At 43.0% G+C, this 23,648-nt stretch overlaps 1 protein-coding gene across 2 annotated transcripts in view; it reads left to right on the forward strand.

Annotated features, from left to right (window-relative positions):
• Positions 1 to 23,648, forward strand: part of LOC120525082 (ephrin type-B receptor 4a-like) — a 65,163-nt gene that overhangs the window by 34,879 nt on the left and 6,636 nt on the right. Inside the window, exons 4-14 of one of the 2 annotated variants that reach the window (XM_039747062.1) lie at positions 3,075 to 3,230; positions 4,465 to 4,800; positions 9,632 to 9,756; positions 10,108 to 10,270; positions 11,465 to 11,567; positions 13,063 to 13,127; positions 14,094 to 14,207; positions 20,108 to 20,355; positions 20,459 to 20,674; positions 21,072 to 21,221; positions 23,201 to 23,394. In XM_039747062.1, coding sequence (XP_039602996.1) covers positions 3,075 to 3,230; positions 4,465 to 4,800; positions 9,632 to 9,756; positions 10,108 to 10,270; positions 11,465 to 11,567; positions 13,063 to 13,127; positions 14,094 to 14,207; positions 20,108 to 20,355; positions 20,459 to 20,674; positions 21,072 to 21,221; positions 23,201 to 23,394 — 1,870 coding nt within the window. The remainder of the gene's footprint in view (positions 1 to 3,074; positions 3,231 to 4,464; positions 4,801 to 9,631; positions 9,757 to 10,107; positions 10,271 to 11,464; positions 11,568 to 13,062; positions 13,128 to 14,093; positions 14,208 to 20,107; positions 20,356 to 20,458; positions 20,675 to 21,071; positions 21,222 to 23,200; positions 23,395 to 23,648) is intronic. The other variant, XM_039747063.1, reaches the window with a different exon arrangement.

Below are 23,648 nucleotides of genomic sequence, written 5' to 3' on the forward strand. Positions count from 1 at the left end.
AAGTGACAGAGAAGATTATTTTCTGCCTCCGTATCCTGCAGCATGCCAATATGAGTCTGTAGAACGTCGATCAGTAAATGTCGTCTGGCATGTGCTGTCAGTTAATGGATCCAGAATGGAGGAGGAATAGACATTTGAGAGTGTCACTGTTGATCTGCCGTGTGAGAATGTGACGAATGTGGCTGGTTCATAGCTCGAGCATCTTGGGTTCAAACCCCAGCTTGATCATTCTCTCTGTATCCATACAGAGTTCTCCGTCTTCCATTTGACATCTCAGAGTGGTACATTTTAAATTAGTTGGAGACTCCTGAGTGTGTGTGTGTGTGTGTGTGTGTGTGTAAGTGACACCGCATTCAGTGTAAGCAGATTCAATGCTGGATGAATAGATTATAAAAGTAAGCTGTTTTAGTTACAGTATATTCAAATGTACTCTTGAACAAGAGGAGCTCGGGGTGTTAGTCCAAGTGCCCTGCTGCTTTAAAATTTTCCAAAGACGGCTCCAGACACATAGGCTCAAAATGTATGCAGCAACTGTACACCATAACCAATTGACCTGGCTAAGGAAGAGCACGAACAACCGATAAATCAGAGTGAGTTTTGAAATTTTCTGGTTTTCCGCTTCCTGTTAGGTGGCTGGTCTTTCTTGGTGAACACTGGCTATGCATTCACCTTAAAACTGCCTGCACGACGTGTCCTGACACATATTGTTAAATATGTTTTAACGTGTCCCAGGCTAGCATTTGTCCTCCACTTTGCCCCTTTTAGCATCAGACTATTGATAGTTAACACCTCCATCTTAGATTCTCCACACACCAATTTTCTGGAAGGAACGGTCCTTCCATTTTTTTATTTATTCTTATCAAAAGTATTGAAAATAAATAAAACTAATGAGTAGCCCACCTTAGAAATGGTGTGTAAAGTTCCAGAAACACTCTTCAGCCCCGGATACAGAATACAGGCCACAGATACCCTTAAGGTTTAGCTACTGTTTACAGTCTCAAAGGCACCCTAAGAGATAATATGGCTACTAGCCCAGAGGTCAAGCTCGAGTTCACCGGCCCCTCCAAGGCACACTTAGACTTAAACTGGCATAGGTTGCCCTTAAAGTGACCCAAAGTTCACGCTTGAGTATACAGGCCCAGAAACATTCCCTGGGGTTTCAGGCAGAGTGGTGGCTCTTAGGCTAGGGATCTGCACTGGCAATCAGAAGGTTGCCGGTTCGAATCCCGTAAATGCCAAAGGGGACTCTGCTCTGTTGGGCCCTTGAGCAAGGCCCTTAACCTGCAATTTCTGAGTGCTTTGAGTAGTGAGAAAAGCGCTATATAAATGCAAAGAATTATTATTTTAATGAAAAACTGTCATAAGGAATGACGTGGACATTACAGGCCCAGAGATCAGACTTGAGGTCACTGGCCCAAAGGGTTCCTTTAAGGTGGTATACATGAGCACAGAGATTCCCCAAGATTCCAGCTTCTGTATACAGCTCAAACATTGTTTTGTCTCTGGGTTTGTATACTCCGGTTTGATCCTTGGGTCAAGACTGGGCCTATAGTCTTCACGTCATTTCTTATGGGCAAATCGGGCATTTATGCAGAAGCTAATTCATAAGGGTCATTTAAAGTTGTGCCAAAGCTTAGGATCAACCTGCGCATGAGCCTGATACTCCTGGTTCCCTTAAATCTGTTCTTGCCAAATCATTAGAACATAAGACAAATTTGACAAGAACAGGCCATTCAGCCCAATAAACCTCAGTTATCCTATCCACTTAATTACTCCAATACAATATAATTGTAGCTTTGGCGCTTCCTTAAGTCTTATGTTCTACCGCACTACTTGGTAACATCCATGTGTCTATAGTTCTCTGGGTGAAGAACAACTTCCTAATGCTTGTAAGTAATTTACCCTTAAGTTTCCAACTGTGTCCCTGTGTTTTTGATTAACTTGCTTTAAATAACGGTTTCGATCCACTGGACTAATTCCCTTCATAATTTTTAATACTTCAATCATATCACCTGTTAGTCTCTGTCTGATATAACTGAAAACACCTTAAAACTCTTCATAACTCACCCCCTGCAGTTCTGGAATTCACCTAGTCGCTCTTCTCTGGACCTTTTCTGGTGCTGCTATGTCCTTTTTGTAGCCTGAAGACCAAAACTGCACACAGTACTCCAGATGAGGTCTCACCAGTGTGTTATAAAGCTTCAGCAGAACCTCCTTGGACTTGTTTGCTACTCACAGTGCCACAGTATATAACCTGACATTCTGTTAGCCTTCTGAATGGCTTCTGAACACTGTCTGGCAGTTGAGTCCACTATTACTCCTAAATCCTTCTCATGAGGTGTGCTTTCTATTTTCAGACATCCCATTATGTATTCAAACCTCACAATTTTTACTTCCTACATGTAATACAGCACCTAGGCTATTGAAATGATGAACTGGAGTACACATTCCTTAGAGATGTTGGTTCATACAAAGCCAGAGACGTATAAAGGCTCAGGTGATATGTGCACAACTTTTATGATTAGGTAATGTCTGGTGTCCGTATATAGGCCTTCGGTGCCCGTTTGATGAAATGAAGGTCAGAACTAGAGAATTTGTTCTCCAAGGTGTCTGAAGGTTAGTGGAATTAGGCCCTCAAGGCCCAGCCAACTATGTGATGTTGAGCGCACTTTGGGCTTTATCAGCTGGCTCCGAGTTACTTTCCCTTTGAACTTTCTGTCTCTCTTGTGTGCTTGCTTGTGCTGAATGAATGAGGCGACCCTTTCCTGGTCCTCCTGAATGGAACCGCGGGACTCGGCTACTGCCTGAATGAGCCATCAGCCTCTGAGCTCTATCTCCCATTCTCTAGTGCTTTAAAGCCATCTGGAGGAGCTTTTATTTGTGTTCCTGGGTGTCTGAAGTGGAGGACTCTGGGTATGTTCATTTGGTATGAGGGGGTATGGGCCCTCACAAAGAGCAGGCAATGACAGGAATTTCAAGTGGCAGACGTGCTTTGTTATTTGGGGCTGGCGGTGGTACTGCATCCTGACTGATTTTCTCTTTTCCCGTATTTTTTCTTCTTCTTCCCTTCCCAGCTTGTCCACTTAAGTACTTCAAAGCTGTCAGCGGGTCCAAATCCTGTCAGCTCTGCCCACCAAACAGCTATTCCTCTTCAACGGGATCCAGAGTGTGCATGTGCCGCAACGGCTTCTACCGGGCCTCAACGGATCCTCCTCAGGCTCCCTGCACCAGTAAGTAAAAACCATCTGACTTTATCTTTTTGTTTTAGATGGGTGAACAGGTATATAATGCAGGCAGTGTGGTGTAGTAGTTAAGGTTTTGGATTTCAGACCCTGAAGTTGTGGGTTCAAATCCCACTAGTGACTTCCGTGTGACCAAATCACTTCACCTGCCTGTACTCCATTTGGAAAAAGCAAAAGAAATGTTACCAGCTATTGTTATTTGCGCTGGATGAAGGCATCGACACAATATGTACATGTAATGATGTACCCCTATTATGGCTCTTCACAGATTGGCCACCCATATGGGCAAAAGAAGGTTGATCTGCATGGAAAATATGAAAGGTGAACACATTGCGGCTTATGGCACTGGTGTGCCAGCCTTACATTTGGTTATTGGGTTTGGGTGGCCTTAAAGCAGTCTCTATCTCCCCTTACACTCCCTGCTTTGGCCTTTTTCATGCCAGTAGGCTTGATGTCTCTGAGTATGTGACTTAGAAAGTATTGGCATACATACTCCACCTCATTTAGAAGCTAAAATAGACAACCACAACACTCAAACTCCCAGATTATGTTCTTCATAGGGTGATGCACCCACCACACCCCATCTGCATGTTCAGTTAATATAAACTCCATGTTCAATGTTTGCCAGCTCTTTGACCTGTTGATTTAGGTTTGGGGCATGCTCTACTTAACCCCCATGGCAACCTTAACTGGCACTTATTTTGAGTATATAAAGTTAACTTTGTGCCCATGCTTGGTTAAGAATTTTAATTTGGGACAGTTTTGATGTTAATATATTGAGGCACCAAGTCCTTAGTCTGCCATGTTTCAAGGGCAGTTATTATGGTACACTTTATGGTCCTATCTGCCCTGTTTCCTTGTGCTTGACACTGCAGGGGTGCCCTGATTCTGCCAGTTCTGAAGGCCATTGCCTTCTCAGATTGCCCACGGGTTGTTTGCCAAGCTCCATGACTTGGTGGTTTGATGAGTGCTTTTACGAGTGCCTCTTCTCCAGAATATCAGGAAGCAGTGAGGTTCGGGACATCAGATTTTTTTTTTTTTATTAAAAAATTCAAAAACCGTTCAATGCTAAATTCAAACATTATGTAAAAGTAGCAGTTGTGGTCAGAGTAAGGCAAAAACCAAATGCTGGATTTCCTACATTCTGTCGTCTTATTGGCGCCTGAGTGGCAGCCAGCTCTGCTGTTGAGCTTCATCTTGATTTTTTTTTTTCTCCTCTCAGCTACACCCACAGCGCCTCGCAGGACTGAGACACAGATCAATGACACATCGGTCATTCTTCAATGGAGCGAGCCTCTGGAAACTGGCAACCGCGTGGACCTCAGCTACAATGTCATCTGCCGGAGGTGTATGGGTTCTCTGGGTTCTTGTGGAAGCTGCGAGGAAAGTGTCTCCTACAGACCCCAGCAGAGGGGACTCACGAAGGGCATGGTCACCATCTGGGGGTTGTCTCCTTACACGACCTACAGCTTCGAGATCCAGGCAGTAAATGGAGTATCTGATCAGAGTCCCTCAGCTCCACAGTCTGAGACGGTTAACATCACCACCAACAGAAACAGTGAGTGTCTCCCTTGGTCACGAGGGCGTAACGAGTGTGCAGGGACTCTGTGTACTGATTGGCTAATGAGCTGGAAAGCCATCTTGGGCTTTCTCTACAGCTTCTGTGGCTGTAGTGGGCTGAAAGTATCTTGGGCGGGCAGCAGTCACCGTCCTGTCCTGGGTGTTAGCGTGGACCAAAGCATTAAAGCATAAAAAGCTGCCACCGCCCCTGAGTACTAGCAAATGTAGAGCAGACGGGACATGGAAGTCGCAGCTGTGGCAAAAACCATCAGTAATCGTCTGTAGCTCGTTGGAATTGCTTTAAGAATAATCTTATTCATTTTCATTCCAGCATAACCCAGCTGCAGGCTTGCTCATGCGTATTGGAGACTGGGTGGGCAGGAAGGAATGCATTTTGGGTGTTGTTAATTAAAAATGAGTGGTGACATTCCACGTCCCAAAAGCCAGTTTCTGTAGCCGAGGATCAGACCGCCAAGGTCCCCGTCTTCGGCCAGCACCCAACTCACACTGCACCCAACCTCCTTGGCCCCTCCCATAGGTGGTGAGCCCATGGGATAGAGGACCCATGAAAGAGGGGCTCAGAGTAGAGCCGCTACTCCTCCACATCGAGAGGAGTCAGATGAGGTGGCTCGGGCATCTGATCAGAATGCCTCCTGGACGCCTCCCTGGTGAGGTGTTCCGGGCATGTCCAACCGGGAGGAGGCCCCGGGGAAGATCCAGGACATGCTGGAGAGACTATGTCTCCCGGCTGGCCTGGGAACGCCTTGGGATTCTCCCGGAAGTGCTGAAAGAAGTGGCCGGGGAGAGGGAAGTCTGGGCCTCTCTGCTTAAGTTGCTGCCCCTGCGACCCGACCCCAGATAAGCGGAAGAGGATGGATGGATGGATGGATGGATGGATAATTAAAAATGATAATAATACAAAAATGGGTAAATAGTAATAAAAATAATGATAAAAATCAGCTTCTCTCCTGGTACTCTAAAATGAATTGTGACATCAATCAGGCAAACTGCAATTTTAATCCTTTGGTCATTTCATGTCTGCCTCCGGTTACATACAGTGTTATATTGCATAAACAATATTTTGCTGAACTGTTTGCATTTCCTTTAGTCACATACAAACATAAGTAGAAAATGTAAAATAAAAGTGTAAAAAAAAAAATATATAAAAATATAAAATTTGTGCATAAGTAGATACAGTAGCTGAATCATACTATTGTCATAATCGCACATTTAATGGCTAATTTTTCAGGTTTGGAAATGTATACTGCCAACAGATCCTTGTCGTCTCTATCAAGAGTCTCCGAATCTAACTAGAAAAAGAATTTGTCCTGCCTCAGAGTAGGACGTGAGAACTGTTTATGAGGTGTCCATAACCCACTCTCAGCTAGGAGTGAGAGTTCTTGTCATGAGAATGAGTGACGTCATGATTTTATGAGGTTCAAAATGATACTCATGAAGGGGTTTTTCTAGTTTCCTTGGAAATCATGTTGACATTCCATAGTTTTCTGATACTAATGCTACAGCTTCACCACAAAGAAAATCGATGGTTTGTGATAGCCTTCACATAGCCCTTGAAGTCAGAACACGGGTCAGCCATTGTACAGTGCCCCTGGAGCAACTGCTTGGTTAAGGGTCTCGCTCAAGGGCCCAGCAGAGTAGGATCTCTTTTTGGCAATAACGGGGATTCGAACTGGCAACCTTCTGGATACCAGCACAGATCTGTAGCCTTAGAGCGACCGCTCCGACTTTAGTGTGGGAATAATTTTTCCTTTTACTAACACATGCTGATGCAGGGCTTTAGTAACTACAAAAATCAGTTATTTTGACATTTATTGGGGTGTGTGTGTAGAGATGTACTAAATTTATGTAAAATATTGGTGTATAGATAGATAGATACTATGCACCGTATACAGTCTGTGCAGGTATATGTATCTTATACTGTATATATGTCAGTCAGTCATTGTTTAACCAGCTTCATCCTGAACAGGGATGTGGTGGGTCCTGGAGCCTATGCCAGCTAGCTTAGGGCACAAGGCAGTAACAAACCCTGGACAAGGTGGTAGTCCATCACAGGGCTTATACGTATTTACTGTATGTACATAATTTATACACACATATATGTCTTATATTCAAATTCTAAGATTGTGCCTTCAATATTTATAATTTATTATCTTTTCAAGGGTGTTACTTTTTCTGCTCCCTGCTTGGTAATTGACATATTTTGAAAGTAGCACTAATCGCCCATCCTGCCCCGTTTTTTCTCCATATAATGCTGAACAGGAATTATTTAAGAACTAGACCTAATCTCACCCCTCCTATTTGAAATATATCTGGAAATCATATAACAAGAAGAGATCATCCTGTATCATCCCTTAATTTCCTAATAGTAGTTAAGTATGCATGGTTTGAGTGTGTGTTGTGCGTGTATGTCGTCATGTTTTTGTACGCACATGTTACAAAGCCTCCTCTGTGTTCATTCATTAAACATCGCTGGACTGTATTCACGCAGGCCCGCATTGCTCGAGTGCTCCACTTTTTACTAAATAATTACTCTGTGTGACCAGTTTCCAGTGTCACAATATTTGATTTGACTGGTTTGGCAGCCGCTATTGATTCAAGGCCAAGCGCTTAGCTTTAATCAATCCCCCGAGGTGCTTGTGTGCTCAGGCTTGCGCACTCTCTTGCAAACATACACAGACACTACGATATCCCCTCACCCACCCACATGCACCCTCATTCGGAGACTTTTTTTTTTTTTCACACAGCAAATGCATGTGTGTGAAGTTTAAAGACTTGTTTTCTTTCCCCTCCAAGCAGCACATTTTGTTCCGATGCTACTCTGTGAGCGTCCGCCTATAAACATCTCGATTTGTATGTCAGGTCTGTGCAGTACGTGTGTGTGTGTGAATCGTATATGTTTAATTTTAATTGCACTGCATATTGGCTTTCTTCTTCGGTGTCTTCCACTGGAGCCTATTCCCATGTCCCGGGGTCCCTCTCTGTTTGTTCATGTTATTGCTTGCTTTTGTTATCTAATCCAGATCAGATATCCCATGATTGACAGATTAATTGCATCCCCCTGACTAATGGATTTTTTCGGGCAGCTTCAAGAGCTCTCGATACGACATTCAGCGCACGCACAGTCTGTGGCTGCAAGCACTGTGCTGTCCAAGGTCCCACCTTCTAGCTCTTTGAGCCCTAAGGCTGAAGGGATTTGCACTTCTCTATTAGTTTGTGTTATGTCTTTATCGAAAGTAACTAAAAAAAATCACAGGTACACAATACAGTTTCTCCCATATTACTAGGGTGTGAACTTTAGTCAGTCAAGTGATCAGAATGAGGATGATCATGGCATCATTACTTTAAGCCCATACTTTGTCTTTGGCTAGGTGCCTTTCTCCAAGACCCCCGCCACTGTAGATTTCATTAAGTGCTGTGAGAGTATGTTATGTTATCATTAAATCAGTCGCCTCTCTGTCCAAAGTGAGTTCCTGCCTTGCACCCATTGAATTAAGAGGCTTGAGAATATGTTCTGTTACTATCTAGCCAAGTGGTGCCTGCTTTTGTTTTGGTCCCTGCCTACCACCCAATCAGCACAGGCTCCTGTGACCCTTAATTGGGTTAAATGGCTTTGGTTCTGAGCATGAGACAGGAACCAACTATACATCATCACGTATAAAGCAAGTTAGGTAGATAACATCTTTGGGATGTTTTTGAGGTCCATAATTACCATTATTGGGACTGTTAAGAAACCCAAATTGGCATGGGAAATGTTTGATAGATGCTTTATTGATGCTAAAGTAAATTTAAGAAATGCAAGTGTCACACAGATAGTCCAAAGGCTGGTAACTCAACCCAGCTTCTTGGAACTACCTGGAGATACCACAGTGAAGAATTATTATTCTTCATACTGTTCATGTAGAGGATGGGATGTTAGTTGCACTTTGGCTGTATGTATAAGTTTCTGCTATGAACACTAGGCTAATGTCCCCACCACTGTGGAAAAAATCAGTAGGTCACCTCTAACAACTGAGCACGGCTTAATAAAACCAAAAACCGCATCAAAGTTGTCTCATTCCTGAAGTTCATTTCACAATCTGCATACGGCTACACTGATTAACATGACTTGGATCAGCAATGTGCCACAGCCATAGCCCACAATTCTCCTGTTTTCATAATCAGATCATCACACTTTGAGACCACCTGCTGACTTTTCAAATGAACATTACTTTTTTAAATTTAGTGACTCCTTGTTTGCTTCTGTGCACCCTCTACCTGTTACACTCACGTCATTGTCCATGAGGTAAACGGTTTGGAATGGTCAGCTCTTCTTTATGTTATTTATTTGTTTTTTGAGTCGTCCTGTTCACTTCTTGGGTTACTGCTTATTCTCTCGCTCCTGCTATGCTCTTTGCCATTCTGTACCACCCCGCCACCTTGTCTGGACAGCACCGATAGCATGTGTCAGCCCCACCTCCCAGCAGCCTGGGCTCTGCCGTGCGTGGTGGTGCGTGCCTAAGCTCGGGCTCCCTGGCCAAGTGCGACCGCAATGAGGAGGGGCACAGCTTGTGGCCTGGTGCCTGCTTTCTGCGGCCAGGGTGCCAGCTTGATGTGGCCTTTTTTTTTCCCTTTTTAATTCTTTATAAATCTGCTTTCCATTATTGCTCTCTTGGATTTTTTGGCTACAACTTTACATTTTTTTTTTTTGTTGTTGTTTGGGTGGAAAAATCGTACATTGAGATATAAGCCAAAACAAATCAGTAAGTCGGGAAGCTTAATGAAAACAAAGTTGTGTGGTGGGTTAACCTGTAATCTCTGTGCTCATGCAGTGCCTGCTCCAGATTTCAAGATTCGCCCGAAGGAGGTGACCAGTCGCAGTATGACACTTTGTTGGACAGCTCCTAGTCGACCCAGCTACACCATTTTGGATTATGAAGTCAAGTACTACGAGAAGGTGCGCTTTTTTTTTTTCATCTTGTTCACTCTCGTATCTTTATTTTGTACATATGAACTTTGACCTTTTTTTTTTTTTTGGAAAGTTGTTGACAAAACTTCACTGTGCCCATCTGGTTTCAGTGTTTTGTATTTTACTAGAAAGTAACCTGAATGTGAATACCTACCTCAGATTTCTCATCATAGACACATGACATCAACTACCACATAGTGTGGTAAAAAATAGAATTTTCAGGACCTTCATATCTCAAGCTTGGTGTTATTTTGGAGTATCTGGCTAAATAGGATTTATGAGCTTGTTTGGCTGAATGGCCTGTTCTCATCTCAAATGTTTGGATTTTCTAATCTATAGGATCAAGGTGAGGCTGGGGCCCTGTATGTTAAAACCACAGAGAGCATGGTGGTGCATAACGATCTGAAGCCTGGGACTGTTTATATGGTGCAAGTGCGGGCACGGACTGAGGCCGGCTATGGAAGCTTCAGCAAGAGTGTGGCCTTCAGCACTGAACCTGAAGGTAAGCAGAAGATCGTTCAAGATGAGCCAATCCCGAGCAATTCTGACAGTTTTCACTACTCGGTCTATGAGTTTTTTACTGTGCATTTGGTCGGTTGGCTGGCTGCTCCCTTGCATTTCGGCCCGAAGTACATCTTTCATCCATGTTGTTCTCTTGTTTTTCTGCTTTCTGCTTGTTTAAATAAACTTGAACATCCGTCCATTGATCTCCTTTTTTTGTCTTTTTCTTTTAAAGGAGTCTATAGTACTAGGGTGTTGTACTGTATTAGCCATTGTGAAGTGCAGTGAGAAGTCAAGCCTCTAAGAAGAGGTCTGAGTTGCCTCAAAAGCTAGCATATTGTAATCTTTTTAGTTAGCCAATAAAAGGTATCATTTTTCCTCAGGCTTGCATATTGTAATCTTTTTAGTTAGATAGATATGTTATTAATCCCAAGGGGAAATTCATATACTCCAGCAGCAGCATACTGATTAAAAAAAAATATTAAATTAGAGTGATAAAAATGCAGGTAAAACAGGTAATAACTTTGTATAATGTTAACGTTTACCTCCCGGGGTTAGCCAATAATAGGTGTCATTTTGCTTGACTTCTCACTACATTTAAAGGAGTCCGTAAAGATATTAAAAATTTAAAATGCTACAGGTCATTTGTTCAAAAACCATTCAGTTGTGGTCTTTCTCCTTCTTCTTTCACTTGACACTCAGCCCTTGACCCCCAGTTTTTTTCTCACTTTTCCTCCATCCCATTGCTGTTTCTCCCCTTTGCTGCTTCACCTTCCCCACTGTGTGACTCTATATAAGGGTCCACAGTTCAGTCAGGGATACCTCAGACAGGGGCCGCTGTGACAAGAGCAGAGTGGTGCGCACAAGGAAGTAGCTTCAATTAAATATCCTGAAGCTCCTTTCAGAGAAGGCAGCCAACAACAAAGCCAGACAGACGAGTATCAGGCAGAAATATCAAATAACAGCTGTATCCCTTGACTACAAACGGATGACTAGGATCTGAAACTGTGCCGACCAAATTGGAAACAGATATGATGACCGTGAAGTTTGGGAAAAGTGATTCCATTCTGAAGTGCACCCACCTAACCGCACCCCTCTGTTCCTTTATAACGCTGGATTGTGTTCAGTTTGTTTCATTTTTCTTGCTCCCATATTGATTTTCTTGTGTTATATTTTCTTCCCCTCCCATGTCCAGAACACGTCATGAAGGATCAGCAAGTGATGTTAATTGCAGGAACAGCAACTTTTGCAATTCTTGTAGTGATAGTGGCCATCATTGTGTCGATCATCTTCATCAGGTAAGAAACCTGACACATTGAGGACCGATTGTTCAATTCTGAATCCTTTGTTTGTCAGTGAGAGACTTTAGCTGGTTATTATGATTTTGTTTTAAATTACAACATTAGAATATAGCAAAGGGTATCTTCCATAATAGAGGAAAACCTCAGATGCAGTGTTCAAATTCTATAGATTTGTGTTCATGCATTTGAAGGGTAGGTCTTGTTCGAGAGGTTTTGAGAGGGCTGAGGATTTGAACCCAAGACCTTGTATTTCTACTTATCAAATATTCCACCAAATGAGGACAGGACTTCTGCATGTCCGGTAACTTGTAATCCCATGTTTAGATGGTTTGAGTCCTCTGAGGAGTGCCACAAATCATAGGATCCTTAAATAACTGCTGACTGATGGTCACCCTGTGAGACAGGCTCTCTCCTCTGAGCTCTCAGTAGGACAGAGAAGTTCATCCCATCAGGCTAAAACTGCTAGTGTTTACTGCTAGTCTACATATGCGTTGATGGTCATAATGAGGCCATTTAGATGGTTATTTTAATTGGAGTCTATTGATGTAAAGATGTCTGGTTGCTTCCAATGATGTCTCTTCTTACTGAAAGCTAGAGCTGGGCAGACCGTTCTAGGTCATCACTAGTATGTTTACTGCCAGTGTGCTCATGTTTTCTCATTTCTAATTGCATTTCCACTTACTAATGCCACCAGTGGGTTCTTCTGTACTGTGTGAAGTCCCTATGTGTGTTTGAGACTCTGCAAGTATGGGGTGGGTTGACTAATATTGACTATAATATCAAGGATACATCTGTAAGTTGGCTGACTTTTCTTAATCCAAATCAGGGTGGTGGACAACATTGGGCACAAAGCAAGATGTAACCCTGCATGAAGTGCCAGTCCATCAGAGCACATTCGTACATACTGGGCAGAATGAGACGCCAAGCAAACTAACAATGATGTGGGTGAAAAGCAAGAGTACTTTGAGGAAAGCTCCATATAGATATGCGGAGAAGATGTAAATGTCACACAGCCAGTGACCAGACCATGATATGAATCTACATCTCTGGAGCTGTGAAGCAGCACCACTAACCAGTGACCCAAACAAAATCTACAATATTTCTTTTGATATCTTGTGTAGATGGTGCTGACCATTATGAAACTGGCAAAGTGATGAATCCAAGTTTCATTACAAAACAAAAGGGTAGTAATGGGAGGTGGCTGCCATCACCACATCCCAAAAATGCCAGCCATTTTCTGCAATAAGAAAGAAAGCTGCAGCAGTGATGACATATACAGTAAATGTTATTGTGCGGGTAGTGATAATTTGAAAATTCCAAAGCACTCATCCACATGTGTCATATGTGGGCTTACTGTTCGTTGGCTTCCCATCCTTTTTTTTTATTGTAGAAAAGGTGTGGCCATGCTATGTCATAGACTATAGGGGACTAATGATCCTAACACATCAGCACTCCATGTCACACTAACAGGTGGCTAATTTGTTTTTGGCAGGAAACATGGCAGCTCCAAGGATCCAGAGTACTCGGATAAGCATGGGCAGTACCTCATTGGTCACGGTGAGTTAAACAATGTTTTTGTGGACTTTATCCAGTGTGGCTTACAAAAACAATTTGAGTTATTTGGGGGTCCTATAATGAAGCAATAGAAAAGACTACTTTCAAACAGAGCACAAAAAGCCTAACACTGCAGTTAGTCCCAAGGGTAGGCAAAACCTGAACCAAACGGGCATTAACACTTGGCTAGGTCACTGCAGCTGCAAATATCCCAGAGGAGAGCAGTGGAGTAAAAGGTCTCATTTTGCTTTACAACAAGGTGCGTCTTTAAGAAGTACCTGAACATCAGCAGCCTGCGAGCAGTTTGGATGGTCCTTAGCCTAGGAGCGAGAACTGGCACTGGGAGGGGCAGACAGACCAAAGCAGAATGGAGATTTCTTGTAGTAAAACACGGAGAGACTGGAGGTGTTGAGACCGGGAGGCCAATAACGTCTTTATCCCCCTGCATTCTGGTGTTGGGGAAGTTGTCAGCTTGAGAACTCCACAGCACTTAAATATAGCATTTGGAAATGTTACAGTGCATTTTATAGTATACAGTTATTTAAAAAAACTCTGCTGAAATATCACCATATATAGTGCCTGTCATAATTGGTTACCTGTCCCCCCAGATGAAAAATGGCCAAGTGTGTCCTTTTAACTACTCAGCCACATCCTGTGGTGTCATTGACTGCTCGCTTGACGTGATATGCAGTGGGTTTGATGATTTAATTGGCTTTTGACCAGGGCCTGATTCCATCACTCCAACTTGTAGGCTACAGGGTCATTATTATACAGTATGTTCACTAATGATGCTACACTTTATTTTAATCACTATGTAGACAGAAACAGTGTATTGAAGCCCTAATGACCAGGGGTCCTCCATGCTACTAATGTAAAGTTAATTTTCAATTTTATATTTTGTAAAGGATTTTTGCCTTTTTTTTTTTTTTTTTCTCCTCTCCCTCATTGTGATCCCCAACCATCATTCAGGGACAAAGGTCTACATTGATCCCTTCACATATGAGGACCCCAACGAAGCTGTCCGCGAGTTTGCCAAGGAAATCGACGTCTCCTGCGTGAAGATTGAGGAGGTGATTGGGGCTGGTAGGTGTCTGAAGGCTTCAATCAATTTTTTGGTCAATATCTCATCAGTCCTGGCCCTTAAACAAACATTAGCACCTATCAAATATTCATAGGCATACGCCTCCAAGGGCTTACAAATTCAATACTGTTCACAATTCATTTCTGCATATATATATTTCTCAGTTTGCGATGAAAACAGTTTAGCAAGCTGTGTCCTTTGTGATGGCTGGCCCCATTTTTCTGCAGTATTTTTGTTACAAACTCTAGTATAGTGAACTCCTGATGTACAAAATAGTCTTGTGCTGATACTGAAGTATATTTTTATGAACCTCTGATCATTTGTGAGTAAATCTGTTTAACAAAACCTTTTTTATATACTGTATATATTAATCCTTGCATTAATCATTTAATGACCTCTTGGGCACATCCATCAGCAGTGTGTCTGTGGAGAGTGTCGAATGCATTGAGAGGTAAACTTACCTTGGCAATGACATTCATTTCTCTGGTGACTCTTCCTATGAAGTCAGTGAACTGATTCGGAGAGCGTGGGGGGTCTTGAGGTCGCTGGAAAAGGGGTGTTTGGCGCTCCCAATATTTCTGCCATAGGACGAAGTTCCAAGTCTTTAGAGTCCTAGTGCTTCCTGTTTTGCTTTATCGTTGTGAGACTTGGACACTGCCCAATGACTTGAGATGAAGGCTGGACTCCTTTGGTACTGCGTCTCTTTGGAGAATCCTTGGGTACCACTGGTTTGACTTTGTGGCACATTACCTGAATTGTGAGGGAGTGTCAATTAAGGCACTACAGCCATGTAATGTGATTCCCTGGGGGTTATCCGGCTCGCAGAATCCTCATTGTTGAAGACTCAAGCGGCTGGACCAGGCCAAGGGGACACCCATGTAACACCTGGCTGCAGTAGATAGGTAGATGGTCATTGCTTGGGGTGAGACTGGACCGCGTGTCTGCCTGGTGGGTTACCAACCAGGATCCCGAGCTGTGGTGTGTGGAGGGTGCGGCAATGTGCCATACCAGTGCATGCTCCTCAACTGGACCTAACGTGTACAGCCTGACTGGAGCCAGTCATATTTAAGCTTTTAAAACTATTCCTTCAGTTGCATATGCCAGAGAATAGTGGCTGACCTTCATCCAAGTGTCTGCTGTAGTCATGTTGACATCACACAGCTTCACTTTTATTAGTTGGTGGATAAAACCAAGACAGAGGTAGATTCTGGTAAACCAAGGTTACCACTGAAACATTCATTTTGATCTCCATCTTGTTCCTACTGTTTTGCCACATGCACACCCTGACTCCTGTGTAAGAGCAACATTCTAAATGAAAGGTGCTTAAAGCTTTTGCGAGTCTGGCAATTAGCCCTTTGACTTCTAGTTTGCACCTTTCAGAGTTAAGGTCCACAGATAATAAAAGTATTCCAAAAGGCTTTGAGTGTAATACATTTGGCTAGAGGCCATGCTGCTCTTTTTATTTGCCTAGAATACACCAATGTTTGAACCTCTAAACACATTACAATGTGTGTGAGATCCTGGGTTTAAAATCCCTGATTGGTTCTGCTGGCTTCCTGACTGTTTAGGTTTTTGTTCTATTCTGGAGTCTAGATTTTTCTTTCTTTGCTTATTATAAGAAAACGATGGCTGCACACTGACACAGATTTTTATTTTTTGTGAAAGTGGGAACCTGCAGTACAGCAGAAATGGAGAAGAATGTTTGTGAATTGCCGGGTGTGAAAAGCTCGGTGAATACATGCTGTAGTGTGAAAAGCCCTTTAATCTGCTCACCATCTGTCAGCTCTCATCCCTTCTCTCTCTAGAATTAAAAGCGACTGAATGCCGAAGAGAGCGTCTGCTCAAGTCTGACATTGTCCATTTTTTGTGTTCTGTTTAGATGAGTAGCAAATTATGGACCTTTGTGATTGTCGCCACCGTGCAAACACTCTTACAGTGTGCTGTAGTGTTAGACGTCCTCTTAAAATTTCAAGAGAGAAAGGACTTGCATTATGATTACCATATGTCAAGTTGGATTGAATTGACAATGAGATTGATGGTTTAATTTCCATCAGTGACATGCCAGGGCTCCAGCTATAACACTGTGAAGGCAGTGGTGCTCTACTTGTAGGATTCCTTAAGACTATATGGAAAGACACTATATAAAGCCAGCTAATAACTTTAAATTCACAATATTCTGGCTCCTGCCTTGTGCCCAGTGCTGAAATGATAAGGTCCTGTCCTTCTTCTAAATCCTAAATTGAATTAAAGTGTCTCAGAATGTTATGTTAATGTCAGACCCGCAAATCCAGTTCAGCGCTGAGAGACTTAGGAGCAAATCCTGGTGCAGCCAGTGCCCATTTCCACACACAAACCCATAGAGGACCCCCCAGTGAGTCTAACAGACGTGGAGGTATCAAGAGAAAATAATGCACAGTCGTGAGAAGGACATGCAAATGTCACACAGACTGTTCTCACACACCTGATCATAGCCCATTATAGTGTGAGGCATTGCCATTAACCATGGTGCTGTCCCATTTAAAAAGCATTTTTAATTCAGATCATTTAACAGCTGAAATTGCTCTTTTCTAAATATATACAGGGTGGTCCAGATCTAATTATGCAGATCCTGATTGTCTTGATGACTTTGATTTATGTGGGGATGATTCCAGTTCGTCGCAAATACAATTTTTCATGTCGTCAGTTTGTACACTTCTCGATGGTCCAAGATTTTTCGGGTCATTTACTCCTAATAAACTTAAGTTATAGCGTAATGAAAATTGCATAGTTAGATGTGGACCACCCTATACTTACCTTACAGAACCTCAGATGAGCTGCAGATACTATTGTGTGCACCTTGCATGATTTCCAATTATCAGAATTTACTGCTAACAGGTTATGTTCACAGCTGCAGTCTTAATTCTGTACGTTAATTTAGCGCTTTTCTCTCATCGAAGGACTTTACGATAAGAGCTAGAAGCCATTTCAGTTACCACTAACAGGCAACGTCAACCTGAATGATGCAGTGGCAGCCATTTTGCTCCATTATGCTCACCACCCATTAGCTGTTAGGTGGTGAAGGGGTAGGAGATAATTAGCCAATTAGAGACCGGGGATGATTAGGGGGCTGGAATGACTAGTCCAAGAAGGGTAATCTAGTCAGGACTCTGGATACACCCTGCTCTTTACATATAGTAGGATGACCAGGGATCTTTTACAACCACAGAGAGTCAGGACCACCTCAGTTTTACGTCTCCTCTGAAGGACGGTGTGCCATTTTTACAACACAGCCTCCCTGTCACTGCACTGGGGCATTGGGATCCATATTCAGACCACAGGGTAAGGGTCCCATGCTGGCATCACCCACACCTCTTCCAGCAATGTCCCAAGCTTTTCCTGGTTAGTCTCCCATCCAAGTATTGGCCAGACTCAAATATACTCTACAAAAATGTATGCTGACAAGTTTAGAAGAGTAAACCTTCAAACTAAGGTTGCTGGGTCTATGAAAGAACAGCACTAATCACTGTGCCATTATGTAGTAAAAAGTAATTTAATTGATTATCTAACTACTCACAGCTGCGTATTACCTTGCAGCCGGCAATTCATACACAGCTTATGGGAGCCATTCATAATCCATATTTTCATTGCATACATATTGTTGCCTGGTCAAGTGCGGATACACTCGGTAATGTACAGCAGCGGATTTTGGAGAGTACCATGCACTCCAGAGGGTTAAATAACTTTGGGCCACTGTAATTGTCACTTTTTGTGAGGTGAGCAATGTTCTTGTTACAATAAGACAAAATTTGCCTGGTCGTACCCACTGGCACACTGGGTCAACCACTACACTGTATAGAGAGAATTGTGACCTTTAAATGGCATATTGTGAACATCATAGTCTGATCTGTGCAGAAGATAATTCTGGGAAAAGTGATTTTATTACCTTTCACTACATGGTAGTGCAGTGGTTAGCATTGCTGACCATATCCATTATTTTAGAGTGAAACTGTGTGTATAGCGTCAAACTATTTAACATTGTTGGCTCTCTTTCTTAGGGGTGGGGGTTAATTTGTTTTTGATCCTGTTTTTGTAAAAATGTATTTATTTGTATGGAATGTTGTGTGATTTAAATAAAATAAAAATAAAAATCTACTAAACATTGCATTCTGTTAACAGAAAGTGATGTATAGGTGCATGTTCTAGTATCTGGTGCTCATCCGAAAGTCTAAGGTGTGCACCACAGTTCTCTCCAGGGACTCCGTATTATACAATATTATCAAACCCAATTAATCTGATTCAGCTTCATGGGGGAGCCTGAGCCTATCTTGTCAGCAAGGAGTGCAAGGCAGCAAACACCACCAGGCAGGCATGCTTGCCAGTCTGTCAGAGGGCACATTTGCTCACACTTGAGTGTCACCAGATACTCTACCCTGCAAGTCTTTTTGATGTGGGTGGAAACCCGGAGTCTGGTCTTCTCCGAACATACAAGCTCCACTTGAACAACAGCCATGTGCGGACACTGAATCTGGGAGGTGGCGCCACGAAGCACTGCACCACTCTGTCGCCGTCTAACTAGATAATAAAAAAATAAACTGCCTTTATATGTTTCATTGTATCCGGTGTTGATTTTTGTTTTTGATTTAGAAAGCAGATGGATGGAGGCAGATTTTTTTTTTTCTTTTATTATGGGGTGAAACTGCATCATTAGCCAAGTGGTTATGAAATGTCTAAATCAGCTAATGATGAAGCTTTGGGGCAAATTGTTGCATTGATTCTATTGCGGAAAGTTCTAACAAAATAACATTTTTGACATATTTCTTGTTTTGCCCACAAAAAAAAAAAAAGAGAACTGAAAGGGGAAAATATTGAAAGCAGATGTGGTTGAAATTGCTTTGACTTGACTCAAAAAGAAGATTGTGAGTAGGTCTTATTTGGTGCGTTTGTGGCTGTGTGTCTCTGGACAGCCGGTCGATGTTTCCACATCCGTCCTCTGGTTGGGTGAAGATACACCAACTGGTTAGTTCAACCCTGCCAGTCACAGGCCCGATTTGGGTCATGGGCTTCAAGGGCTCATTAGTAAAATAAACTCCACGTGTCCTATGGAGACGCAAGTATGGAAGAACTCTTCACTTGGAATTTTCCATGATCATGTTGCAAAAAATTTGTTTGCTTTGTTTCCTTCTTTCTTTGGTAATGCGAAAAACGCCCACTTTGTCCTCGGTAATGTGCAATCAACAATATCTGGAAGTCATTTAGCAGAAATCTTTAACTCATTTACAGTGAGCTCAGATTGTATTCCATTTGTTGTGAAACACATTAACCTTTAGCCATCAGAGATGTCAATGCTGTGCCCCATGGGCTGGGAAATGCCACTGTCATTTGTCATCGCTTTTCTTTATTGAGGCACGAGAACGAGGTAGTTATTACTTTACTTCACGACAAGTACTCTTTATGTAGAGCAGGTGCCACTTGGCTGTTATATCAGGTTGTCATGTTTACTAGGGACGTGGCACGTTGTTATGGGGTCACCTAGAAAAGGATCAGAGTTTAAAGAGATGTGAAATGAAGATTTGGGGGACACTTTTCCATCTTAGAGCCTCTTTTAGTGGCTTGGGATGCCAAGTTCAGGTAAAGATTTGGATGTTTTTGTCTTATACCTCCGTCTTGGTGGAATCTCTCTTGTCAGAAACTTGGTTAGTTAGCTCCTGGACAAAAGTTCATTGATAAGTGAGTGGCAGAAGGCCAGGCTACAAGTAATGAAAGCCTGATGAAATGTTCTTGTATTATGTCCAAGATCTTTTGATAAGGGTGTTAAGCATATCTAGCAGCAGAATACACCAAAAATGTAATCGTATCAAGTGGCCCATTCCTAAATTTTATCTTCTGTATCCAATCTAAACTGAACATGATTTTGGTCTTTTAGGTGAATTTGGTGAGGTGTGTCGTGGCCGTTTGAAGGTCCCCGGGAAGAAAGAGAACTATGTGGCCATCAAGACCCTCAAAGGAGGCTACACAGAAAAGCAGAGGAGAGACTTCCTAAGCGAAGCGAGCATCATGGGCCAGTTTGATCACCCTAACATCATCCGGTTAGAAGGAGTCATCACAAACAGCTGCCCAGTCATGATCATCACAGAGTATATGGAGAATGGCGCTCTGGATTCTTTCCTGCGGGTAAGTCCCTAGCGCTGGGAATCCGTTATCTTAGTCTATAAGGGTTCTGATTACTTTGGGGCACTTGAAGGCTAATGGAATGTAATACTTTTCTTGGTTTCAGCTCAACGATGGGCAGTTTACCCCAATCCAGCTGGTTGGAATGTTGCGTGGGATTGCCTCTGGGATGAAGTATCTCTCAGAAATGAGCTACGTCCATCGTGACCTGGCCGCCCGTAACATCTTGGTGAACAGCAACCTGGTGTGCAAGGTGTCCGATTTTGGGTTGTCGCGTTTCTTAGAGGAGAATTCTTCAGACCCAACCTACACAAGCTCTCTGGTAAGCCTGATCCCATGGCCTCAATGTTGAGCTCTAACCAGGAGAGACTCGATGTCCTGATCTCTGTCATAACAATGCTTCCCTCTTTTTTGACCCCTGTTTAAAGTAGGCGTCTGGGAAGACTTGACCTCTGACCATTTCCCCGGGCAGTGTTGCCCTGCTTTCTAAATTTTTTGCTTTGCTTTTTGTCAAATGCTGACCTCTGAATGCCAGCCTAACAAAACCCTTCCTTCCTTAATCGTATTAATCCCACCCCATAGTCCTCTAAGCAGGTGACCTCTGAACTCCACACAGACATCTGCCTGATCCAATCCTCATATCAAATGTCTTCTACTTGCCCCAAATCCCAGCCCTACCTCGGTCCTAAAATTTTTACTAATTTATCTTCTTATTCTAGGGTGGCAAGATCCCGATACGGTGGACGGCTCCAGAGGCCATTGCATTCCGCAAGTTCACCTCCTCAAGCGATGTGTGGAGTTATGGAATTGTCATGTGGGAAGTGATGTCATTTGGTGAAAGGCCTTACTGGGACATGTCTAACCAAGATGTACGTATCCATTTTGCTGCAGCTCTTTTATTATAAAAATATCAAGGGGGATTCTTGTGGAATGGAATATGGTCACGTGGTGGGGTGTTAGGTCACAGTGCTTTGACCTGAAGTTTAATGCCTAGTTAGAGCGCCTATTGTCTGGGGTTTGCATGTTTGCTTCATGCCCTCAAGAGCTTTGCTCAGGTTACAGCCAAAGATGGGCATGCTAGCTTAAATGGCAACTTTAAATTTGCCTGGAGGTGTGTGAGTAATGGAATGGTGCCCTGTTCAGGGTGGATTTCCAACTTATTCTCCAAGAACCACTTTGGAAGAGCAGGATGGATCGATCTGTAAGAGGAACCTGATGAGCCATTAGTGACTCACTAAAAAATGGCAGTTAACTTTGCATTGTGCCTTTGAAATCCTAGGACGGAGGCATTTTTTGGGTTTGATGGGGCTTTGCCTCCTTGTCAGTGTGTCTTTCCACCTCAAGACATGGTTTATACTTTCATATATTGCATACATATGATGTTGCCAAAAGCAAGGGGAAGTTGCATTACTTTTTTGGGAGAAGGGTTTGGAGTTTTGAGATCAAGGGCTATGTACAATTGAAGCCCCTGAAACTCCCACAAATGCCACTGCCCCAGTGAAAACACGACAGATAAATCATCAACTGCATAGAATAGGGTCATACCTTTCTGAAACCAGTGAGTTTCCATTAGACCACCACAGTTTGGTTGTACGCACCAAGGCCTTTCCACCACGTTCAGTTCCTCTTATGGAGACAAAATATGTCTAGTGCTCCCAAGTATTAGAGGAGAGTGGAGCTTTTGGAAATTTGGCAGCCTAAGGCCTTGAGTGTGTTTGGGTGTGATGGGTATTTCCTTGGAGACAGCTGGCAGATTGAGACTTGAAGTGATGTGGGTTTCTTAACTGCCTTGAGTCAATCTGGCATCATTTAAGAGAGACACATAGATGTACAGTACATGTAGATATTTGGACACAGTAGGGTGTTTTCAAACCTGGTTAATCCATTCCCGAGTGTTGGGTGTGTTCCACTCTTCTTCCTACAAATGTTATACATGTTAGGTTAACTGGTAAATACAATGTGAGGGTGTTGATGCCTCATCCAGGGTTGGCTGTGACACTGCTGCCAAGTCAGGATCTGTCTCATCTTAAGTTTCAAAGGGATTTAGCACATAGGTTAACAGGCAACATCTGAAGATTGTCTCTCAATACCAGATTACCAGGTTGTGTGCCACCTTAGTGGTAGGAATGTGAAGTGAGGATATGTCCAGTATTAAACTTGGAGTTAGACAATTAACAGCTAATTACTCCATTAGCCCTTTGTTACTCACCCTGGGGTTTCTAACTAGACAATGGTGACCCACAGTAGGCGATGCCTTGCATTTTAATCACCTGTCATTTGGGGTCGGAGTGGTTGACTAGAAATATATGGTGAAGGTTGGAATTTCAGATGCTCTATTTTCATTATGGTCCATAATTACTCATCCTTTTGTTCTTGGCCACTCCCACTCTAGACACCATGTAAGCCACTATAGATACTAGCCAATCAGATTGTTGGTATTTCCATGTGGGAAGAGGAACAATTGTCAGAAAAGACTGATGAAGACAGAATTGGTGTGAATCTTCTCATTTTGGTCAACCCTTTGTTTGTCATTCTTTGTTTGCTCCCAGAGTCAATAATGATAGGTCTTAGCAGGCGGTGCCCTGATTTTCACTCAACATTTATAAGAAGGCTTTTTCCCTTAGGGGTGAAGGAATGAAACAGATCAACTTGTTCAGGTGCAGCATTGACACTTTACCTATGTGAAGATACTGAGTAATAAAGACCTTTGCAACAAATGAGGTATAAGCTGGCATACATGGTGGGATGAATTAAAAGCAAATGCTTTTTTGAAATGCACTTATATCTGCATGTTTTAAAATTGGTGCCATTTGTCTCCACTCCACACCCTCCCTGCACCTTACTACAGGTCATCAATGCCATCGAACAAGACTACCGGCTGCCTCCGCCACCTGACTGCCCCACATCTCTACACCAACTCATGCTGGACTGTTGGCAGAAGGAGCGAAATGCCCGGCCGCGCTTCACGCAGATTGTCAGCGCCCTGGATAAGCTCATCCGTAACCCTGCGAGCCTCAAGGTTGTGTCACGTGAGGGAGGAGGGTATGCATCTTTTTACCTTTAGGGACAGTTTCAGATTTTTCTTTAACAAACCTGGGCATTTTTGACCTTGCGGCACTGTCCCAGTTTGTGGTGGATAGTAGTCCGTCAAAAAAGGAAATACAAAGATCTTTCCATTTAGATCCTGAAACATTGGCTTTGCTGTCACCATACATGGAGCTGCCAGTGTGGTGTAGCCAACTACAAGCTTGCTGGTTCAGTTGCAGCCCCCAAGTGACTCGGTCAACCTGACTTAC

The sequence above is a fragment of the Polypterus senegalus genome, chromosome 3 (assembly GCF_016835505.1).
Source record: "Polypterus senegalus isolate Bchr_013 chromosome 3, ASM1683550v1, whole genome shotgun sequence".
In the NCBI taxonomy this organism is placed as follows: domain Eukaryota; kingdom Metazoa; phylum Chordata; class Cladistia; order Polypteriformes; family Polypteridae; genus Polypterus; species Polypterus senegalus.